At 37.5% G+C, this 22,488-nt stretch overlaps 1 protein-coding gene and 1 long non-coding RNA gene across 2 annotated transcripts in view; one reads left to right on the top strand and one right to left on the bottom strand.

The window, feature by feature from the left end:
• LOC107069200 (disintegrin and metalloproteinase domain-containing protein 10) overlaps window positions 1–22,488 on the top strand; it is a 113,229-nt gene that overhangs the window by 18,825 nt on the left and 71,916 nt on the right. The window contains exons 3-4 of the mRNA XM_015326290.2: window positions 13,058–13,214; window positions 21,575–21,696. Coding sequence (XP_015181776.2) covers window positions 13,058–13,214; window positions 21,575–21,696 — 279 coding nt within the window. The remainder of the gene's footprint in view (window positions 1–13,057; window positions 13,215–21,574; window positions 21,697–22,488) is intronic.
• LOC149030763 (uncharacterized) overlaps window positions 13,226–22,488 on the bottom strand; it is a 53,845-nt gene continuing 44,582 nt past the window's right edge. Inside the window, exon 3 of the long non-coding RNA XR_016178320.1 lies at window positions 13,226–13,500. This is a non-coding gene — a long non-coding RNA (uncharacterized LOC149030763). The remainder of the gene's footprint in view (window positions 13,501–22,488) is intronic.

Below are 22,488 nucleotides of genomic sequence, written 5' to 3'. Positions count from 1 at the left end.
CTTATCGATGTCTAAGTTTGCCTATTATTATCGAGCTCTATAATGAAATTAATTGAAGAACTAATGAATTTTATTCGATTTATTAGAAAAATTTCAAAATCGTATACGTCAGATACTTTCCCATTTTATTACATTTTACAATTCGATATTCAGAATATGTCTGGAATTTCGATTAAATATGAAAGAACAAACGAATGGATTTATACACGTACGTTTTGCTAGATAAAATCACTGCAGAGTAGAGTTATCTCGCGGGCGCGCTGTAACACGAAATGACGTACAAGTGTGCTCGGAGGGAGAGAGAGAGAGAGAAAGCTAGAAGCAAAACGAGATTGAAGGAGAACGAACCATGGCAAAGGAATCCGACTTTATTTGATTCGACGTGAAAACGAAATAGGCTGAAACGCGCAAGCATTTCGAAATGTCTCTCTCTCTCTCTCTCTCTCTCTGTTACCTTTCACAGTCCAGTCCAACCACCGTCAGCTATCGAGAGAAATATCTCTTTGGTAAGTTCAAAGATCAAAAATCGTTCTTTAACGTTGATCAAAGTTATCGAATAAAATCGTTTCTGTAAAAATATTTATCAATAAAATCGACCTGCAATATTTATACGTTCTCTTCTGCACACATGTAATTTAAATAAAGTGGTTGATTTGCTTTTTTGAAAAACGATAGAAAGAGAGAGAGAGAGAAAGAGGGGGAGAAAAAAAGAAGAAAAAAAAAGTGATATATGTGGAAGCATAAAAAAAAGAAGTATTTACCATTGGGATCCGAATACGCGCTATCAATCTGTAATTTAAACTACAAAAAAAATCCTACGATTTTGTATGATTAAAAAACTAACGAGATTCGTTGGGAGCTTTTTTCGTCTTATCGAATGTATTCGAAAGGTCCAGCGAATAATTTTCCAACGAAATCGTTTCCCATCGGTCCCTTTTTCGTTTATAAAACAGACACACACAGAGACGCAGACACAGACAAAGATTCGAGAGCTCTCTCGAATCCGATCGAATAAATTAAATAAAATTGGCAATATTCCTTGCTTCGATATGCGAGGACAAGGTGCGTTTCTTCTCTACCATAATCGTCCTTCTGATCCTAAGAGCTTCTCTCCAACGGAGAAACGATTTTTCTTCTTTCTTTCTCTCCTTGATTTTTTTCTTTTTCTTTTTTTTTTTTCCTTTACTTTACTTTCTTTTATATTCTTCGCATTCGAACAGAAAGAAAGTTAAAAGGAAAATAAAGAAAAAAAAAGAAAGAAACCGATATCGAGAGAGCGCGGTAGACCGACTCGAACGAGCCAGATGTCCCATACTGAAGCTAATATTAACGCGGTAATGGTGCTCGAAGGAAGCTTATTTCTCTCGGTGAGAGCTTTCCTTGAATATATTTCGTTTGGAATTAGCGACGGTTACGTGCCAATTGCTTTCCTCGCCAATCCACTCTCTCTCTCTCTCTCTCTCTCTCTCTTTCTCTCTCTCTCCCTCTTCCACTTTCTCTTTGTTCACGCTTTTACGCGTTTATTTTTCGATAAGCACAACTCCGCGACTGCAACCGCCACCGCAGTTCTTCTCTCTTTCCTTTTTTTTTTTCCCCCGAGCTTTTTCCCCTCTTTCTAAAAGGAATATAAATAAAAAAAAAAAAAAAAAAAAAAAAAAAACAACCGTAGAGGTAGGAAAGAAAAAAAAATAGGAAAAAGCTAACTAATATACCTACTACTACTACTACGCGGTAACGTTTTCTCGCGAGGACAAGCCGCTCGGGATATTAAAATTAATGTCGTGGGATTAACGGCTTTCTCGCGACCCGTTTCCGTTTACGATACCGAAGGGTTAACAGGGAGAGAGAGACAGAGAGAGAGAGAGAGAGAGAGAGAGATAAAGAGTGAACTGATTTTTGTTCTCTTTCTTTTCGTTCGATATGCCGACTCTCAACTAGCTAGCTCGAGTTCGTCGTTGCACGGAAAAACTCTGGGGATATTTCTGTAATTTTCACATTTCCCTGTGCGATCGTTTTATTACCTACATATATACCTATATCTATACATATAGTTATGTATTAGTGTCATTATATAACACGTTATAAATATCGATTAGCCTATCGTTCGAATGGTCGAATTTAACGAATGATAAATAATGAGAGAGTGTTTGCTAACGAGCGCACCTTCCTCTCTCTCTCTCTCTCTCTCTCTCTCTCTCTCTCTCTAACCCTCTCTTTCTACTCTCTTGTACCATATACCTTGTTGCTAACCACGCTATGTTAACGCACGTATCATTGATAATAATCATCCTCAAAGTTAACTTAATTGGAATGGTTTTTTAACGAACATTTATATCTTTCAGTTTATACGTTCAATTTCGATCCTAAATATCATCTATGAATATTAACATCTTTTATATATCATCTATAATATCTATCTATGTGTTGTATATATATTTATGTATTACCACACCCCAATGGTTAGGGTATAACTCGAGTTATACGTATTTTATGTACGCGTGTATGTGTGTTTATGAGTTTGGGCGTGTTCCATCGAGGTTATCGACGTGATTTAATTTAATGAGCGAACCTAAACTCACGAGACGAATACTAAGAAAGGATGGTTCCTTGTGGACATAGAAAATATTTAGGAGAATGGCCGTGGGCGGTAAGGAGGAGTAAAGGTCCTTCGGAAAACCTTAGACGAGCCATGTAATCGAGAACATCTTCCATCTTCTCTCTCGTTATATGTTCCATTTACGAGAAGGAAGGTAACTTCTCGAAATACGATGTTAATCTCGCAAACATATCGTTTCTACGTTAAATGAAAAATTAAAGTATTACGTAGATTCTTCAAAAGACTCGTCAAATTTAAATGAAAAACAAACCAAATCAAAAATAGAGAAAGAGAAAGAGAGAGAGAGAGAGAGAGAGAGAGAGTTCACAAATTTAGCAATTAAATTGTAATGAAAAAAAAAAGAAAAGGTATTTCCTTTCTGGTAAGCGCGCAAATATCTCGTTAATATTTGTAATAATTTTGTCAATATTATAACGACAGGTTTGACGCGTTTATTTTTGTTTGCGACTAACGAAATTGTAGAAAAGTTGAGAGAAATAGGAGAAACGGTCGGAGACAGGTAGGTAGATGAGAGAAGGCGCGAATAAAGCCAATGAAAACTCGATGATATAAAGAGAAAGAGAAAGAGGAAGAGAGAGAGAGAGAGAGAGAGAGAGAGGGAGAGAGAAACATTCGGTCCAATAGAAAGAATCCCTGAAGGGGATTGGTAACGCACTACACTCGATGGCAAATTTCCAATTACGCCTCTAATTCCGTTGGCAGTGCGAATATCGACTTTTATCGCGCGAACGAGCACACTTATTTATCGATAAGTCGTAAAAGCGACGGGCGGCGGTCGGTACTACCTAAAAAGGGGGAGCAAGCGGACGAAGGGGGAGATGAAGAAGCTCCAGTGAAAAAGCCACGAATCGATGGACGATAACCATGCCGGTACAAAAGAAAGAAAGAAAGAGAATGAACGAGTGTGTGTGTGCGTGTGTGTGGATCGTTAATCGGAAATTTCGAAGCTATCCGCCGTAGCAGCAAAGTAGTAGTAGTAGGGGTGGTGGCACCCACTTCTCTCGTAAATTTCGATCCATGAATTTTTACGGCATGTGGGATGCTCGTCACGTCCGATCGGCAGCCCTCTTTTCTCTTTTTTTTTACTTGTCTATTTTTTTCCGGACATTCCCTCGAACGAAACGCGCCGCCGCCGACGACGACGACGACGACGACGACGACCCCGATATCCCGCGATTCCTGGCTCTAATTCGACGATGGAAAAACACATAGGAAATTCGATAACGACTACGCAAAAGTACCGTAAAGCTTCACCCATTTGATGCAACCACTATTTTCTAACCATCGAAGAAATACTCTTGTGGATTAAGATTAGGGTAGTTTAGTTGGATTGTTTGTCGAACAAGCTCGTCGACGACAAATTGACCAGCTTAACCTTTCGCCGATTTTGTCCTTGTTTGTTCTTGAATTATCGAAAATTGTTGCTTTATTTAGAAGCAATAGAAACGATTAAATTTCGTGATATACTATTTGTTTGTACTGCAAAGCTTTATCGCGGATAATACTGTTTTAGAAAGATTGTAGAAAGAAGAAGAGATAGAAGGGAAAAAGAATGGTCGTTGCGTTTTATCGTAACCAGACGAGAAAAGAAGGTCGAGGATGAAGGAAGAACAAGGAAAAGAGAAAGATAGCGATAGCATGGACCCTTCGGATTTTCAGACATCTCCCGCGAAGTGGCAAACTTTCCGCAGATGGAAAAACTCTTGTCGAGATAGAGAGAAAGAGGGAGAAAGATACTTCGGAGTTTTCTGAAAGAAAGAAAATAGAAAGAAAAAGATGGTGGAAGGGATATTCTTGTTTCTTCGACCGGTAACCTAACAAAAAGTCGATACGTCGTCACGGATATTCCAGAATATTTTCTTTCTCTTTCTTTCGATTTGTCTTCTTTTCTCTCCTTTTTTTTTCTCTTTTTTTTTTTTTTTTATCATCATCGAACAAAAGGGTTGGTTAAGTATCGTTGACGTTTCACGCGAAAGAAATCGATTTGGATAGCAACCACGAGAAATTGTTATTACCAGCAGCTGACGGGAATTCGAGAATATAATGAAGAACCTTTCCCGATTCCACGAATATTGGCAAACTTTGTCAAATCGTATTTTCACTTTCTATTCGAATACATCTTCTCTTTATTGGTCATTGATATACTTATATATATATTTTCTATATTTTTATATCGCGAAAATGGAAAAAACTAAATCTGTTTCCTTTCGTAAGGAACTTCGAAGAAAGAAAATATTATTCGAACTATCGAAACAACGATATCATTCGATTATCAAGAAAAGTACGATAAAGCGTTAACGACCAAAATTAAAAGCCATTCTTTGCGACTAAATCATTCCAGTACTTTCGAAAGTTCGATCCGAAAGGATGGTCGTTATTCGACGGGATCGGAGAACGAGGTAAAACGGAAAAGCAACGGGATGAGAAGGGGGAAGACGATATTTGCTCGGCGTAGCGAGCTAATGAAAAAAGAAAACAAAGGAAGAGAGAGAGAAGGAATGAAGAGTATCGAAGGATTGCTATTTTCGTGAAGTAAATACGTAGTAAGGGTTGTCGAGAGAGGGAAAAGGTTGGTAGGTAAAAAAGCAGGCCCGATAGACAGCGCAATTGTGGCGCAGTGCCGTCATTATCTCCTTTTTTTCTACTTTCCTTGCTCGTACCTTTCTTTTTTTCCTCTACATTCATGTAAACATGGAAAACGAAGAGGGAGAGAGAGAGAGAGTAGGATGGAAGGAAGGAAGGAAAAAAGAAAAAAGTTGCAAAGATAGAGATGGATGGTGGCAGAAGGAAAGAGAGAGAGAGAGACAGTGTGCAAATTAGTAGCGATCCATTGCTGGCGAACTAGCGATTTTCTACTTGTCTACCATCGTCGAACGAAAAAGAAAGAGAAAAGTAGAAAAAGGGTAAATTCGAAGGGCGGAAACGATCGGTCGACGCAAACATCGAGAAAAACCTATAGAGATATTTCGTGCAGTACTTTTCACGATTTTCCTACTAACATTTTCCTTCCAACTACCGCCTGGAGTTGAACATTTTCACCAAAAAGAGATTTGACTTATCAAGAATTTGATAGAACTCTGGCGAAGTGCAAGGTACAACGCGATGCTGCGAAATTTGATTAAAGATTAGAATTTCCAATGTTTCCTTTCTTTATAAGTTGAAATTTATTTTATCCGAGAGAAAGGAAGCGGGAATTGTGAGACAACCAACCAAATTCGTCGCAAGAAAATTGTTCTTTTACGCGAGAACGTAAAATTGTAGCTTCTAGCAACAACTTTAGCGAGGTCGATGCTACAACTAGGAAAGAAAAGTGTGTAAAATTTGAGGAGCAATGTTACAGCATCCATTCGTAATGCTTCGCAGCCATTTTGCGCCCGTATTAAACGCTCGCACGAGATCTACGAGCTATCCGTGCATTCCACAAGAGATTATGCTATTAAAAGGATGATATTCATTATCTCGCGTATAACGAGTTGTGTCAAAGTGATCCTGGCATTTTTTTTTTTTTTTCACGAATAATCTCCTTCAAAATTATTATTTTATACACTATCCTTTTCCCATGTATTTTTTGGATTTTATAGAAAAATAAATCGTTTATAATTTTGGTATTTTTGTATAAGCCTTGTTTTCTTGTCGACGCTTTATATAGATCGATCCTAATGGAAGAACGAAACACTATTAACCTTTCCTCAGTTTCTTCTTCATCTTTGTTTTATACCTTATCCGTGATGTCTCCTCCATATTCAATTACACGGCCAGGATAATCGGAAGTTCGAGAAAGCATTTAGTGGGCGTCACCTTCCTCTCTTACATAGTCACGGCTACTTCCTGCTGTTTTACAAGTTGACGACGACCCTACGACAAGAAGTACTTAACCAGGCCACCAACGGAGTTAATTTATCGCCACGATTTGCCGCGGTATCGTTCGCGTTTAAAAGCCATTCTCCTCTTACTCGGCTTTTATAGCTTCTACAGCTTCTTTATTCTTACAATTTTTCTCCACTTTTATCTGGAACTTTCATCAACAATTAGATGAACTTGCAACTTTAGCCAAAAGATTTTGATCAAGTGTTACAAAACCGATATCTATTTGAAATATTATTCTTGTAAAAAGAAGTAATTAAAAAAGTATTTAGCGGGCGTTTGAATTTTATTGTTTCTTTCCCGCAAATGCTTAAACTCGAAGAATTCCAGTTGAAATTGTTCGGTACTCGGTATGTAACCACACATAAATGAATATTTATTTAAAGTATAAAGTATATATGCGGTAGCGTGGGAAAAGTTAACTCTGAAAGAAATAACCCTGGTTTCGTTTTTAAACCGTCTGCCACTCAGTCGACGTCTTTCAGCGTTAAAATGGAAACTAATTGGTGGAAATTGTAGAGGAAACACAGACTAGGTAGGTAGACGGTAGTTCGTTGGCACGTTATCCAAGACACGCGACTCTCGCGCAGCTTTCCTTCTCGACTCGACGCAGCTTTTACGTGCTGGTGTTACTATTGCTATTGCTTGTTACTGCTGCAAGTTCATTACGTGTTTCCATCGTTTCGTTTTCTCTCCGCACTCTCGCCTTTACATCGGATTTAATTCGTTTCTATCCTTTGAGAGTTGGCTTCCCCGTCCTATTCTCCCTTCCTTCTTTCCCTCCCTTCTTTCCCTCCCTTCTTTCCCTCCCTTTCTCTTTTTCGCTTTCGCTTTTCTTGCAAAATATGCATTGAGCTAAACCATTTAAATACTCTCATCGTTTTCTCAAAATCCTTATTTTCCACGTACAAACGACTTATATATAAAAATTCAATCAGTAAGTCAATGAAAGAAACGCGAAAGAAAATAATGAAGAAAATTTGTAGAACGAACAGCAAATGTAATTAATTCATATCTTTTTACCTAGAGAAATTACCTAGGAAATAAAGTGTTACTTCATCTGGAAATAGTTACCGACTCTCATCCTATACGTTCGCGTATGTTTTTATCTATCTGTGTGTGTGTGTACCATTCTGTCAATCTCTTACGAAAAGCACATACACGGATAGACGTATAGACACAAACGAAGCTTACGCGAAGCTTTGTTCCACCGGGAGAAAAATCCGGGCGGCTTGCTTTCGTGCTTTTACGCCGAAATCTACGAGCTGGTATTTCGTTTTCCGGCAGAAGCAACGACGTTTTACAGTAGGCTCTTTCTATTTCTCTCTTTTTCTAGCCAAAACCTTTTGTTTCGACCGACGTTGTATTTCTTTACGAACCAACGAACCCGACAGCTTCCATTTCGATTTTCAAAAACAACAACAACAAGAAATATTCTCTATTTCTTTTTTCTCTTTTCCTTTTTTTTTTTTTTTTTGTTCTTCTCCTCCTTCTCTCTCCCTCTCCCTCTTCTATTATTTTTATCCAATATCGATCGACTGTGAATTATTAATATCACTCTGGCGATATTTAAACTCGCTGTCAACAGGCTTGTCAAATAGCGGCTAAGCATCTACCTATATGCACAACGTCGATCTGTGGCTCGATGAATAATTCATAAAAATTTTATTTAATCGATATACCACTACCTGTCAGAGACCGAGGTCAGTCGCTTTTTCTCCAAATTCTACGAAATGCCAGATTTCATACGTCCATATATACAAATTGGAACCCCCACCCAATACGCGTGAATTCATTCTGCGTGCGATCGAATCACCGACCGAATTTTATTAAGAAACGTTGTTGTTCGTGCTTCTTCTTTTTTTATCCTATCTCTCCCTCTCTCTGTCTCTCTCTTTCCTTACCTCCAGACTTCTTTCTAATTTAATTTCAAAGGGTCGACGACGAGAGATCTCTTCTTGCCGTTGTTAATATCATGCAAAAATCGCAACGAGCTTCGAAGGGGCTTTTTTGCATAATAAAATTAATTACGATGTAAATCTTTAGCCCAACCTAGTTCCCACCTCCCCTCCCCACCCCCATCCCCTTGTCGAAGGCGATAATAAATTAAACGATCGAGAGGTACGCAGCCCCTACTATTACTACTACTACTACTACTACTACTGCTCTCGTTGGAAAGTTCTGAACGCTGAAATTCTGACGCTTTTTCCTTTCTCCGGAAAATAAAATGAAAAGAATAAACAAAAAAAAAAAAAACTATGATGTTGCGAATCGAATACCATTCGAAGAATATAGAACGATAAGGATCGTTTAGGTAGTTTAATGGTAGTTCCCCTTTTTCTCGGGCCGCAACAATGTGGTTTGGAACGTTCATCTTCTAGACCAATGATCAATGTATGTTCAGTCAAGATAGGATCGAGTATTATTTGTTATCTGTATCGACGGAACTCTCATCGGTAATTTCAAATGGATCGATCTCGTTCGGTTAGCTCGAATGGCATACAGCCCGACCAGCTATCATCAACGTGTCATATTCACGTGCGGAACGGACACGGAATATCGCTTTCATTGTTCAATTTCTCGCGTCAATATCCAACAATTTTAACTCTTTTCCCTGCTGGTGACATCACTTGGAACTTGGCCATCAACCATTTCGCTCTCCCTCTCTCTCACTCTCTTTCTCTTTTTCATTCTCTTCGATAATCGAACCAACGTCTTTTCGAAGCCTAATCTAAATATTCCTCCATCCTTTGATCTTACTAAACGCTCCCTGTCGTATCCACGTATAATAGATGCTCGATGATATTGCAGGAACTACCTGAATCGTAATCTACAAATAAATTATCTTTCTTAATTTAACGGCGCAAAAAACAAGAAAAAAAGAGAGAGAGAAAAAAAGCGAAGAATTTTCATAAACTCTCAGGGTAGAAAATTTCACAATTTCCTCCGGCAATATCAACTTGTTGTAAAACTTTCAACTAAAAAGCGAAAGAAGAAATATATTGTTTCTCTAAATTCTTAGCATAGATTCGTAAAAAGTTTGGCAAAGCAAAAGAAGTTTCTGTAAATTTTTCTTAACTATAATTTAATATTGAACAAAAAAAAGATTACCTTATAGCTATACTTACTCGTTAATGGTAATACGTTCCCCATTATATTCCCTATTGTCGGATAGATAGAAGAAAAGAAAAGAAATGTGCACGCTAGTAGGTTCGTAAAGGGTAAATGTCATCGACGTTTGGTTATGACGGCGATGGGGATTGCTATGGCGATTGGTATGGCGATTGGTATGGCGATTGGTATGGCGATTGCTATGGCGATTGGGATGGCAATGGATCGAGGGAATTGACGAGAGCGTGTCGCCGTCATGTTCGCGCGTAGCTACACGCGCGTGACCCGGATACTGGATGGCATTACCCCATTGTTCGTAGCTGAAGTATCTATCAAACCATTTTTCATCCTCTTACCGTGCTTGACGGCAATGACTAGCGTATATGTATGTATGCTGTCTGCGTGTATGTGTGTATGACCCATCCCCGCACCTCCCTTCTCTCTATTCATCTTGTTTTCTCTCGTTCACTCTCTATCTCTCTCGTTATAATTGCGTTCGATCGTCGATCGAGCCACCACTCGCAGTACCCATTTTAATCTCTCTGGTAATTACTCTAGGAACGGGCTAGACAATTTGATGTATCCAATATCGATATGTGAAAATAGATTACCAGTGACTGCGTGCAAAAGATAGAATCGATCCTTCATTTTCCTTTATATTATTCTGATAGTCCGAAAACTTTAATTATAAACGATAGAGAAAAGCTACATTGTTTTTTTTTTCTGATCGTTTTCAAACAAAATTGAACAATGGATAAAGTTTAGCGAGAAAAAAAAAAGATATTTGCAAATGGGACGGAAAGTTTTCTAGCGAAAAAAAAAAAAGGAAAAAAAAAAGTAGAAAAATGTTTAAACGCAGAGAGATAGGCCGAGGCTCGTAACAGCCATTAATGGAATTTCGACGTGTGTACGTGTAATTCGGGAACAATAACGGTAACGGTAACGACAATGCCAACGATAACGCTTGGCAATCAAGAACGATCTTTATTTTCGATGGCAGCTTATACCGCCATAGTAGCTCTTCAGACGGGTAGAATGAAAAAAAAAAAAATGAAAAAAAAATATCTGGCTAGCCGTTACTGCGAACAGCAGTCGCGCGTTTTCCCGTCCTGTCGTGAGTTTTTATCAGCAGATTAAAAGCAACAAAGAGATAACAAGAGAGAGAGAGAGAGAGAGAGAGAGAAAGAGAGAGAGAAGGATAGACAGAGAACACGAAAAAGGTCGTTGTTACGGAAGAGTGAAACGCGATGGTGTCAACTGTATCATTTTTTTTATACTTAACATTTTTTTTTTTTTTTTTTTACTAATAAACCTTATTAATTATTTTGACGAGAGAAAGAATATTGTTAAAATGATATCCCTGCAGTACTGAATTACAGATTTTATATTCACATTTGATTTATTAAATATTTAGAATAATAAATTTATCCTTTTGATCAGGTGTGCATTTACTAAGAATAATTTTCATCAATTTTTCATCGATATAGGAAAATTGATGTTCAAAATTCATATCGAAGCTTTGACGATTTTTTTTAAAGCCTTCCGATGAAATTTTATCCCTGTAAAGATAAAAGACATTGAACGAAATATCATAAATTTATTATATCGCGGGTGATCAATTTATTTGCCCTGACAATCTCGATGCCATTCATATAATCGTTGTAAAAATGAATTTTTCCATTATTTTCATCAAATATCGAATGATAATAAAAAATGTTCTCTCTCTCTCTCGTATTTATTTTCAAAATAAAAGATCAAATACTTTAATGAAATTTCATCTGTGATAACATTGTCGTGGGCATTTTTTATCGTGATAACTTTTAAGGGTTAATGGTTATGAAAGGTAGAAATGTTAAAAGTCTGATGAAAAATATGAGACGAATAAAAAATAAATGTGAGTAATATAGGTTACAGTTATCCGCTACACGAATGTTCTTCTTCTTCTTCTTCTTCTTCTTCTTCTTCTTCTTCTTCTTCTTCCACTTCTTTATTTTTCTTACTTTCTTTCATTCTTTTTGAAAGGAAACTTCTTCCATGAAGTGACATTCCAGTCTCATTGTCAGTTTCTCTTCTAGCTTTCTTTCTCTCTCTCTTTATGGAGTAAGAATGTGGTCTCTCTCTCTCTCTCTCTCGATGGAAGACTGGAACAACGTTTTACCTAGTGAACTAGACAGGGTGAAAGAGAAGCTTCTTGTCCATTGAACTGCCTGTTCAGAAATTCCGTAACGTCTTCTTCGTTCAGACAGTAACTTCTGCCACGAAGTTCGTTACTTCGTCTCTATACTTTCATCCGTCGTTTTCTATCCAACGTCACGTCGTACCAACGAAAAGTAGATGTGTGAAAAAAAAGTATTTTTACTACTACTATTACTTCTTCTTCTTCTTCTTCTTCTTCTTCTTCTTATTTTTTCAACATAGGATTTTAATTGTAAGACAGAGAAAGAGAAAAGGAGTGTCGCGATAAGACCGAAATGTTGCCGTTATCTGAGTAACGAGTTACGCGTGCAATGTACTAAAGCCTTCGCTCCTTAATTATTCTATGGTAAAAGCTTGGCTAAGAGAGAGCATAGGCAACACGATGTATAGCCAACGACACCTACCTATCGTCAGACCGATGCTAATTCGAGTATCCAAGAGTGAGGAGAACAACCTTATCCTAAGATCTTCAACACGCGATGGTAATTCTCTCTCTCTCTCTCTCTCTCTCTCTCTCTCTCTTTCTCTTTCTCTTTTCTTTTCGTATTCTTATATACATACCTACATACAAATAGACGTTTTATAGGGAAAGAAGAAAAGTCGAAGAAGAGAGAAGGCTAGGAAGGTAACGTGTCTTATCTGTGACGTGGCAAGAACATGCACGGCTCTTGAGTGACTTTGAAAAATTGTCTGCAAAGTTCCGGAAAAAGGAAAGGCGGAGGGAGGGAGAGAGGGAAATAAGCTCCTTTGGTTGGTTCCTTCCACATCGAAAGATCCGACGTTGTAATAAAATTGTTATCAAGGCGATAACGCGTTTGGACCACCCGTAGGGTTGTGCTTCTGGCTTCTGGTACGTCGCCATCACAGCGCCAGCAGCACCACGTTGGAAGAGTCGTTACGCTTATGCCGGATTTGCATATGAAGATTGGCCTTCGCTCGTAATCGCAGCCACCATCGTCGTCGTTCTTCTACTTTCCTCTACCTTTCCCTCTAACTTTCCTCTTCCTACCGCTAAGGTTTGAAAATTTATCGGCTAATAAAAGTAAATTACGCCGACGACAGTTTGCATTTATATCTACGCTTTCAGATTCCTCGATATCGAGCCTCCTACTCACTCCTTTTTTAGTCAAACTACGACGATGCCAAATCCGTTCTTCCTTTGCAACTTATTCCAAAATTACCATTGCATTTTCATAACTATTTCAATGTATTTTTGATCGAACATCTTGAAAGTATGCAATTAAACTCACCTAAATTTGGTACTTTCAGCCAGCATCACGAGAGACTCCTACATTAGACACTACAGTCCAGCTTGGTACGACACAGCGGCGCTGAGGGAACATCGAGCAAGAACTCGTCGAGATACTTCAACTTCCAGTCGGTCAAAGGACGCAACGTTGAACCTACGTCTTCGTGCTCTTGACAGGTTCGTAAAACGTGTCCTCTGTGTTTTACCGAACTAGTCTTTTCTATGCACATATACGCTGTGTCTATGTATGTATAGGTCAAATGAACAGTACGTCGTGATTCAACGTTCCTCGCACGTTTCGCGCGTCTTTCACAAGTCTACCATAAGATTTTTCGTCTACCTTTAGGAGCAAACGTGACGATACTCATCCAACCAAATTTCATGACATCAAAGCTGAATTTTTCTTCCCATACTATAACTTTTTCAATGGGTATTATCCTTGTCAATCTTTTGTCAGCTGCACCTGAAACAGAAAACGATCAAATGAAATTAGTATATATTCGACATACAAGTTAAAGTCAACAGAAAAGATAAATGAAACTTTGATATATAACTTAATGGTACAATCAATTTTGTAGCGATCAATTAAAATGACAGATATATAATTTAACAATGATCGTAACGTTTATATAATAAATTGTTAAAATCTAACAAGAGTCATCATTTGAACTGTCAAACAACGAGTTGACTATTAGCAAAAATCGAACCGATAATATTTGGAAACTGGTCAAAAAATTTGTCAACGATTTATCAAACGAAAGATCGAATTTATATATAACCGACAGAATGCATAGCTCGCAGCAAATACTAACAGAGAGAGAAAGAGAGAATGCGTTAAATATTGGTAACTGTAACGAAATCCGATGGACAATCGCAAGCATGAAAGTGTTCATCATGAACGACGAATGGCCTGGAGGTGTAACGAGTAACCACGATATGAACGTTAATCCGTGCTAACACAGCCGTTTTGATCAACGTTTGACAAGGCATCGATAAGCTTCCGTCCTCTCGATCTGTCGCTATTGCTATCATCCCGACGGCCTTGCGAGACGAGCTGACTCCAACGCATCGCAATATGTCGATAGAGCTGCGTTTATGTTGTGTTGTGCCATTGACACGAAACCTATAAATCTCTACGTTACATTCGCGGAAATTGCATACACGTCACTTACGGACCAATGCTCCATGTCAGCGCCATGTATTCTGCTGCTTCGGATAATTTTACCCATATGTTTATATTTTTTCTTCCCTAATTCATAGTTTAAGATCATTATTTATGTTTATAACTTGATAGTAATTGTTATCCAATTATAAAGACAAATTCTATGATAACACTAATCATCATAAATATCAGTGTTTCGGTAAAAGAAGCATGAATGAAGGCACGAACAATGTTTTATCCAGCTATTCGTTTGCGGTCTTAAAGTTCTCTCCGTGTTGTTGGAATAACTGCCACTACTTTCTTCATATACAAGTTCCATAAGCATTAGATCCGGGTTAACTTCTATGGCGTTCAACACTTCTTTCCCTAGAACATTACGAAAGTAACGTGAATTGTCTGTTGATAGCAGGACTTTCAAACTGCTTCAATTCTTGACTCGGAAAAAGATAACTAACAGCATTGCTCTTGTTCTTCTTATTGAAGTTTAAATCTCGACGTTTTTCTACATCCACCAGGAATCTTTATTGTCCTTAAATAAATTTTCATCTAAATAATAATCATTTATATTTTATTATCTTTTCATATTTAATTCTCTCAATAAATTCAACCAATAACTATTATTATTCGATATCATTATTTATTATATTTTCTTGTCCATAGGATTTCTATCCCAAAATAAATAGACCCATTTCTTAGGCTTTTCTCGTATTCTAATTTTCTCAGGAAATCACGATCGATAGAAAAGGAATTTCGAGGACGACCCTCAAGGCGACATTTCTCTTTTGTACGTCGACCTAAGCAATCTGAATTCAGGAGGAAAGACGTCAACCTTCGTAGCCCTTTTTGCGTAAACGTGTGTGCGTGTGTGTACAAGTACAGTGCGAGATGTATAAATGAGGTCGAGCGAAGTCATCGAAGTCGAAATACGGTACCTTAGGGATAGAAAATAGAAGGAAAGAAAGAAAGAAAGAAAGAAATAAAGAAAGAAAGAAAGAAGAAAAAAGATGAAGAAAACGAGAGAGAGAGAAAGAGAAAGAGAAGAGTTCTTTTCGAGTAGTAAATTATCGTTGAAATACGAGAGGTGCCTTGGTGGGACACGTATTTTAAGTGGAAAAAGGGAAGAAAAATGTCGACCTTCGGCAGGAAAAAAAGCGAATGGCGTATGTATTGTGAGTGTCCTTCGTGTATCGATCCTTCAAAATGAATTGCTCTCACTCTTTCGAACGAATTACCACGGCGTATGTTAAGTTCGCTCGCGCGAATGTCAATCACGTCGTGTGACTCCCCATTTGAAAAGGGATGAGAGAGAGGGTGCCTGACTCGGAAGGTAATTAATCGTCAAACTTGCCACGAATTCGCTTCGATTGCTCCCTCTCTCTCTCTCTCTCTCTCTCTCTCTCTCCCTCTCTCGTCTGCTTATTTTTTTTATTCCAATAGATAAACGTTATTAAAAAAACCACAATGAATTTTTCATCCCTTTAACAATGGAAAGGGATCGTTCGATCATTCTGTTATTTATATTTATAGTTAGTTTTTTCTTTTTATAACATAACAAAATTTGGCTCGGGTCCACGTCGGTGCGAGGAATTAAAACAGAATGTTATTTCACGTTTTGAAAAAATATAACGACGCGAGTGATATTTTTTCAGTCTCTCCCTAAAAAGAAAACTATTGGCACGAAATTTGCAACGTTCGAGACGCCGATGAACGGCTTTCGATTTGGTTGATATAAAAGACTGGATTCTAATACCTCAGGGCCATTTCTCGTTATCGTTATTACCGATGATGCGATTTAATTGGATCTCGCGCTAATGAGTTCCTTCCGATAATAATCGCTTGTTTTCTATCTCTCTTCCTTTTCTCATCGTAGGACTTTCAAAGTAAACGATGCGATAATATTACATCGAATTTTTCAATAACTACTGTCGGATAGTAATTAATCCGAAAAATATATCTAACGATAAACTCCAAGTAATTAGTCGAGAGATTATTCTAGTCATTCAAGAACGGGCTAAGAGATTATCACGACGGCTAAATACGACGAGATATTTCAGGTGAGAGAAAGACAGAGAGAGAGAGAGAGAGAGAGAGATTATTTTTTATCCATTTATCTATCTATCTCTCTGATCAATGAGAGACACGTCTACCATAGTGATCTATTGTTGGACCCTTGAGAGGCCTTGAAAATCAATTCCATTCGATTACGAAGCCAAGAAGAATAGCGTGTGTGTGTGTGTGTACTTATGCTTTGTGTATGTTAAGGTCGATATAGAATATAATTCACGAATATATTAACTATAAAATAAATTGAAGTCGATAAAAAAAAAAAGGTCTGTTAATTTTGCAAACAAACGATTTATTTAAGAAACTACTAATGATCGATTAAAAGAACGATGGCAATTTGTTAAAGAACACGTCTAGATTCGTGTAGACCTTTAGTTACCTCTTTCCTGACTGTATTACAAACCCTAAACGATGTTGTCGCGACCGTAAAGCATTACTCCTGCGGCTAATCTCATTTCACCACACCACGTTTTAACGTTCAAGTCCACTAATCGTATTCGCGAGCATAAAAAAAAAAGGAAGAAAAGAGACAGAAATAGGCCAATAAAAAATTGGGTGACGCACGAGAAATTCATTTCTCAAATTCACGCGAGAAAATCGATCAGATATATCAACGAAATCCCTTCGAAGATTTAAATCAGCGCCTTGAGGCTCGCTGGAAACGATCCAGGGGGAGGTGGTAATACTCTTGTCACTGAATTTTTTCACTTTTTTTTTTTTTTTCTTACCAAAGAAAGTACATTTTCACAAGGGAAATAGTCACGTTCGTCTAGAAGATGATCATATCGATTTTAATTCTATGGTTTTCTTTTTTTTTTTTTAACAAATGTAGCATGCAACTTGTTCTTTATAAAATTCTTAATTAATTCGTATTTAAAGCTTGATATTTTACGATTACAAATTGCATACGAAAAAAAAGGGTTAAAAAGGTTTGATGGGTCAAATAAGTTTGGGAACCTCTGATGTGAACTAACAAAAAGCAAAATAGAGAAAGAGAGAGAGAGAGAAAACGTGAATAGTTTTTTATAAAAAATAAAAAAAAAATAAAAGAATCCTATGTGGAGAAAAAATCACACTTTTTTTCAAGCCGCTACTCGGATCCATTCATTTTCATTAAACCAATACTACGTTGGGTGTGAACAAAAAAAAAGGAGAAAAAAAAGAAAAATAGAAAGAAGGAAGGGGGAAAATAAAAGAAAAAAAGGTACAACATACAACCGGTGTGTTTCAATCGTCGATGATGATTGTTCTCGATGACAAAATGTACGTACGTACGTATTCGTACATACTCTCTCTCTCTCTCTCTCTCTCTCTTTCACGTAGATTTTCATCGCTCTTGTTCCATCGTTAGTTCGATCACACGTATATGCACGTACGCACTCATGCACGTTCACTGCACGCACGTATGCACGCACTCTCGCACGCACTCTCGCACGCACGCACGCACGCACGCACTCGAATTTGTCTCGATGCTCGTCGAACGGGAATTGGATTTATGTGAACGAACACCGGAACGGGACGAGTGCGAATTTTTGTCGACGTTCACAGAGAGACAGACGAGAGATTCGATGTTCTTTTTCGACGAGAGAGAGAAAAGATATGGGGGGGGGGGGAGAAATATAATGGGGAGGGGTAAAAAAGATAGGGGATGGAATGGGGAAAGTGAAAATCGTCGTTCATTCATTCATTCGTTCGTTCGTTCGTTCGTTCGTTCGTTCGTTCGTTCATTTTATAGACATCGTTCGAGTGAACAAATTTATCGAGTCGTCATGATCGACTTTAACGAAATGAAAAGAAAGAAAGAGAGAAAAGAAAAAGAAAAGAAATAAAGAAAAAGAGCAGAGAGACAGAAAGAGAATAAGAACACAAAGCCTTTAAATTCCCTCGTGGAGACTTAACGAAAGAAGAAGGAGTAAAAGAAGAGAGGAAGAATAAGACTTAACACCTAACATGTCCAGACGCCATTTGTCCGATGAAGACACAGTACCTCTAATAAAGAATCGTGTCGGCGTAACGAACAATTAGCGAAGAAGCAGACGGCTCTGAAGGGAGTTTCCTCGGCCACATTCGACGCTTCAACGTCGGAAGAAAATCGATATCCTCCTGAGAGAGGACTAACCAAGAAAAACGAACATTAACTCCCTTCCCTTCCCTTCCCTTCCCTTCCCTTCCCTTCCCTTCCCTTCCCTTCCCTTCCCTTTCCCTTCGACTCCAGTACTCCTACAACCTCTACTTTATACTCACGCATCAACCCACACACACACGTTTCTTCATCTCTCCTTTATTCGTCAAGATCCTTCTCTTGTATTCACTGTAAAACCCTTCGTAGCCATTGGAAATGACTACTTTCAATTCCCGAAAGCAACCCTTTCATTACGAGCAGACAGTAAAGTTTAGTTAAACAGAGTGCTAAAAAATTCAAAATATTTCCAACCACTCTTTTTAAATCCTTTCAATGGCTAGCCTAAAATGTATAACAAAATTCTTATTATAAGCTTACGAATAAAGCCTGGATTTGTCAGGATACTTAACTAAATTGTACAATTTGACACTGACATATGTATAAATAAAGCAATGTTATAAAGAGAGAGAAACATGTAGGAATCAAGTACGTCTCTCATTTCTTTCAGTCGACGTTGACATTAACAAGGCGTAGAAAAAATTGATATGAAGTAGCGTCGTCCGATACAAAAGAGAGATTAAAGTGAGATTAAATCGAATATGAGAGCAAGAGAGAGAGAGAGAGAGTATACTGAAAGAGCTTTCTCTTCTCAGTACTTGTTCCGTCTATCCAACTCAAACAAGATAACTCTACATTGTTATCCCCCGGATTAAATATTTATTCGTTCGTCAAGCGTAATTACAAAGTATCGAAGAAAGAAAGAGGGCTTATGAATAAAGGGAATTAAAAAAATCGCGGGTGTAACGAAATTTAAATAATTTTCTACGATTAATGAGTATTTTCTTTCTATCTGAGAGACAATCGTGTAGATAAATATCAGCTTAATATGATATCGAAAGAGATAAAAGAAGAAGAAGAAGAAAAAAAAAGAAAAAGGAACAAAAAGTAATATAAATCTAGATGTAGCAATGATGATAATAGTAATAATAATCATAATCATAATCATAATAATAAACCCCTTATGGGCCTAGAGTATAATAATGATAATAAAAGTACTACAATAGAACAGACCCCAAATAATACCTACTCCACTTGGGTTAGGGTTGTTGTGCGAGTATCGTTTTATCGATTTCAATAAAACTGAGATTATCATTTTTTTGTTCAGAAAACGCGAATAATAACGATAATAAAAGATAGCGATGATTGGAACTTTTAGGATAGTCAGAAAAGTACTAAACCATGATAAATCTATGTGTTGGTTAAGTATAGTTGGTTAAGTATTTACTAATATTCTTGTGCGAATGTACAATCCATCAAATCAAAGATCTTGCGGAACCCGAATGATAATGATAATAAATGAAATAATAATAATAAAATAATAATAATAATAATAGCAATGCGAAAGCCGCGAATCCATCATCGAGCTCGTAATTACATAGCGATTCTGCGGTAATTAATTGCGAGTAGTAGTGTCATAGCTGCGGGCGACTTCGATATCGCCTACGGGAAAGTCCGTGTACTTCCTAATTAACGAGACGATATTTTCTGTGAATGCACGGAGTTCTGTTTCAGGTATACACACAACGACGACAGTTTCAGTTTCTCAAAATCTAATATGAAAATCATCTACGTGATTATTTCTCATTTTCATGAGTTTGACTAATAAAAATACTTTCTGTGCAGATATTTGGTGCAGTAGCAATATCAAATCTAATATTCACCATTATATTCAATTACTTTGGTCCATCTTTCAACAAAAAAAAAAAGATGCTGATTTTGATGCAATAAATTTAATTGCTTCTACACGTAACATTGTCTTTATAAAAAAAAGTTTAATATCATCTTTTTATACGAGTCACTCTTCTGCGAAACCTTCTCTCACACATAGCCAACATTTCCAAAGAGGTCATTTTTTACCGTTTCTCCGTAGTCAACAACGCAGGGTTTTTCTCCCTCGGAGAAAAGACACCCATCTACTACTATTACTACTACTAACCCTGCATATTGTCGCTTGACTTTTTCAACTTGGGCCATTGATTAGTTTAACGATTGCTCCATTTTAATGAGATTTCAAAAAATATATGAGAAAGTGTAGGATTACATAAAAATGTGAAGAATTTTTTTCCCGAAAATTGTAGAGAAACATAACTATACGTTGTTGAAATATGAAATGCAGGAAACATAGAGATTCCGTGTTCGTACGATGAATGGAAACGAGAATGTGTTTCTCGTGCGTGGCAGTAATTTGATGAGAAGGGAAGCCGCCGAACCAAAGCCAGCCCTTTCACCGACAATTAACCGAAAACATCGTTCATACGGCCTAGCCCGAGGTCATTACCGATAATTTCATTACGCGTCTACTAGTTTCGACATAGGCAACGCATAGAAGTACACAGCTAGAGAGAAAGAGAAACAGGGAGAAAGATAGAGAAGGACGAACAGTCAATAATTGTTTCAACGTCGTCCCAGTCATCTTTACTAATCCATTTTTAAATTGATATTTAATTGACCAATAAATGTTGGACGAAGAATAATATAATACGTATGGTTGAATATTTTATTAATAAGTTGTCATCTCGTTGGATAAACGAATTATTCGAAATTATCGAAACAAATAGTTGCTGACAACAGTGTTCTCTTTCACAAATAGATGTGTATCTTCTTCTATATGTATATATATATATATATGTATACGTATATATCTGTGGGTATTTCGAGTGAACGATATCGCATTAATTATGTTGCTAGCATAGTGATACGCTCGTGTGGCTGCCCGCACGGTTCATAGATAGTCGGATTACAGGGTCGCCAATATTGATTAATTGACTATCTCTTCGTCTTCGTGCTTCCTTTATGTTACCTACGAGTTATCTATCTTCCTATACTACGACCCACCTTTCTTTCTTGATCGAGTAACATGTCTTACAAATGATTACTTAATAATGTTTATTATCAATTAACAGGGAAGATTACAAAATTGTAATTCCAATAAAATGGATAAGCAAATTTCTACCAAAAAGATGGAAAGAGACAAGTGTTATCTATTAAACTCTAAGATGAAATAATATTTGTTTCTTGAATAAATAAAATTTGAAAAGAGACAAAATATTATGTCATAAAAAAAAGAAGCTCTATCATAACTGTTTTTTTCGGTCTAGAATATATTTCCTATGTTTATTTTTATTTCAGAGAGTTTAAGATGAGACTCGTAAGAGATACCAGCCTCTTCCACGAAGATACAATTTTCGAAGGATCGAACGACCGAAATATTGCCTTCGATCCTTCCCACGTATACAGCGGCACGTTGGAGGGTAAGTGAACGTAAATACATATATATACTACATATATACATACACGCACAACAATATTCTTGATCCTACTCAATAACCTTAGTTTAACAATTTTACGATGCGAATTCAATAGTTTATGGGAAAGCGTATAATAATTCCACGCGATTACGATCGATAAAGTTTTCCATTGCATAAGAAACAACGTGATGCAGAAAAGTTCATCGATTATCTGGAGGATACACACAATGCACGCTCCTATCGAATTTTCATAAGGTTCTCGTTTATAGGCTCATTAAAATCCTACGCTCCAGAGAAGATACACGCTCGGATAAAATTCAAATTTCTATTGCGAGCCGCCGCCGCCGCCGCCACCGCCGGTGTTTCGTTTCTCTAAATAATGAAATAGAAAAAAGAAAAAAAAAGAGAGAGGAAAAAAGGGCTCCAGTATAAAAATTCAAATACAAACAAATCGATTTCACATGGGATCAGAGCAACGCGGAAGAGAAAGAAAGGCAAGTGGAGTGAAAGAGTTTGCCGATATTAAGTCACGGGTAACCGTTCACTACTACCCAACCCCCATCATCCCTCGTTGGTAAAGCGCATGCTCGCGTGCATTAAACCGCAAAGGCACAAAGACCGATCAAAGGAAAAGCCCTAGGTTTCTTGCCTTTTTACCACTCCCTATAGACTCGACCTTTCCCCGTTTCCTTCGATTCCTTGTTTCTCTTGGTTTCTCAAGATTTTTCCGAGCTCCGAGTAGACCGTTACTTTCTTTATATTCGTTACCATCGTCCCTTACTATTTCTCGGTATC

The sequence above is a fragment of the Polistes dominula genome, unplaced genomic scaffold (genome assembly GCF_049000335.1).
Source record: "Polistes dominula isolate Pdom_NZ unplaced genomic scaffold, Pdom_raw_medaka contig_24, whole genome shotgun sequence".
NCBI lineage: Eukaryota > Metazoa > Arthropoda > Insecta > Hymenoptera > Vespidae > Polistes > Polistes dominula.
This window is presented reverse-complemented; position numbering and strand designations above follow the sequence as displayed.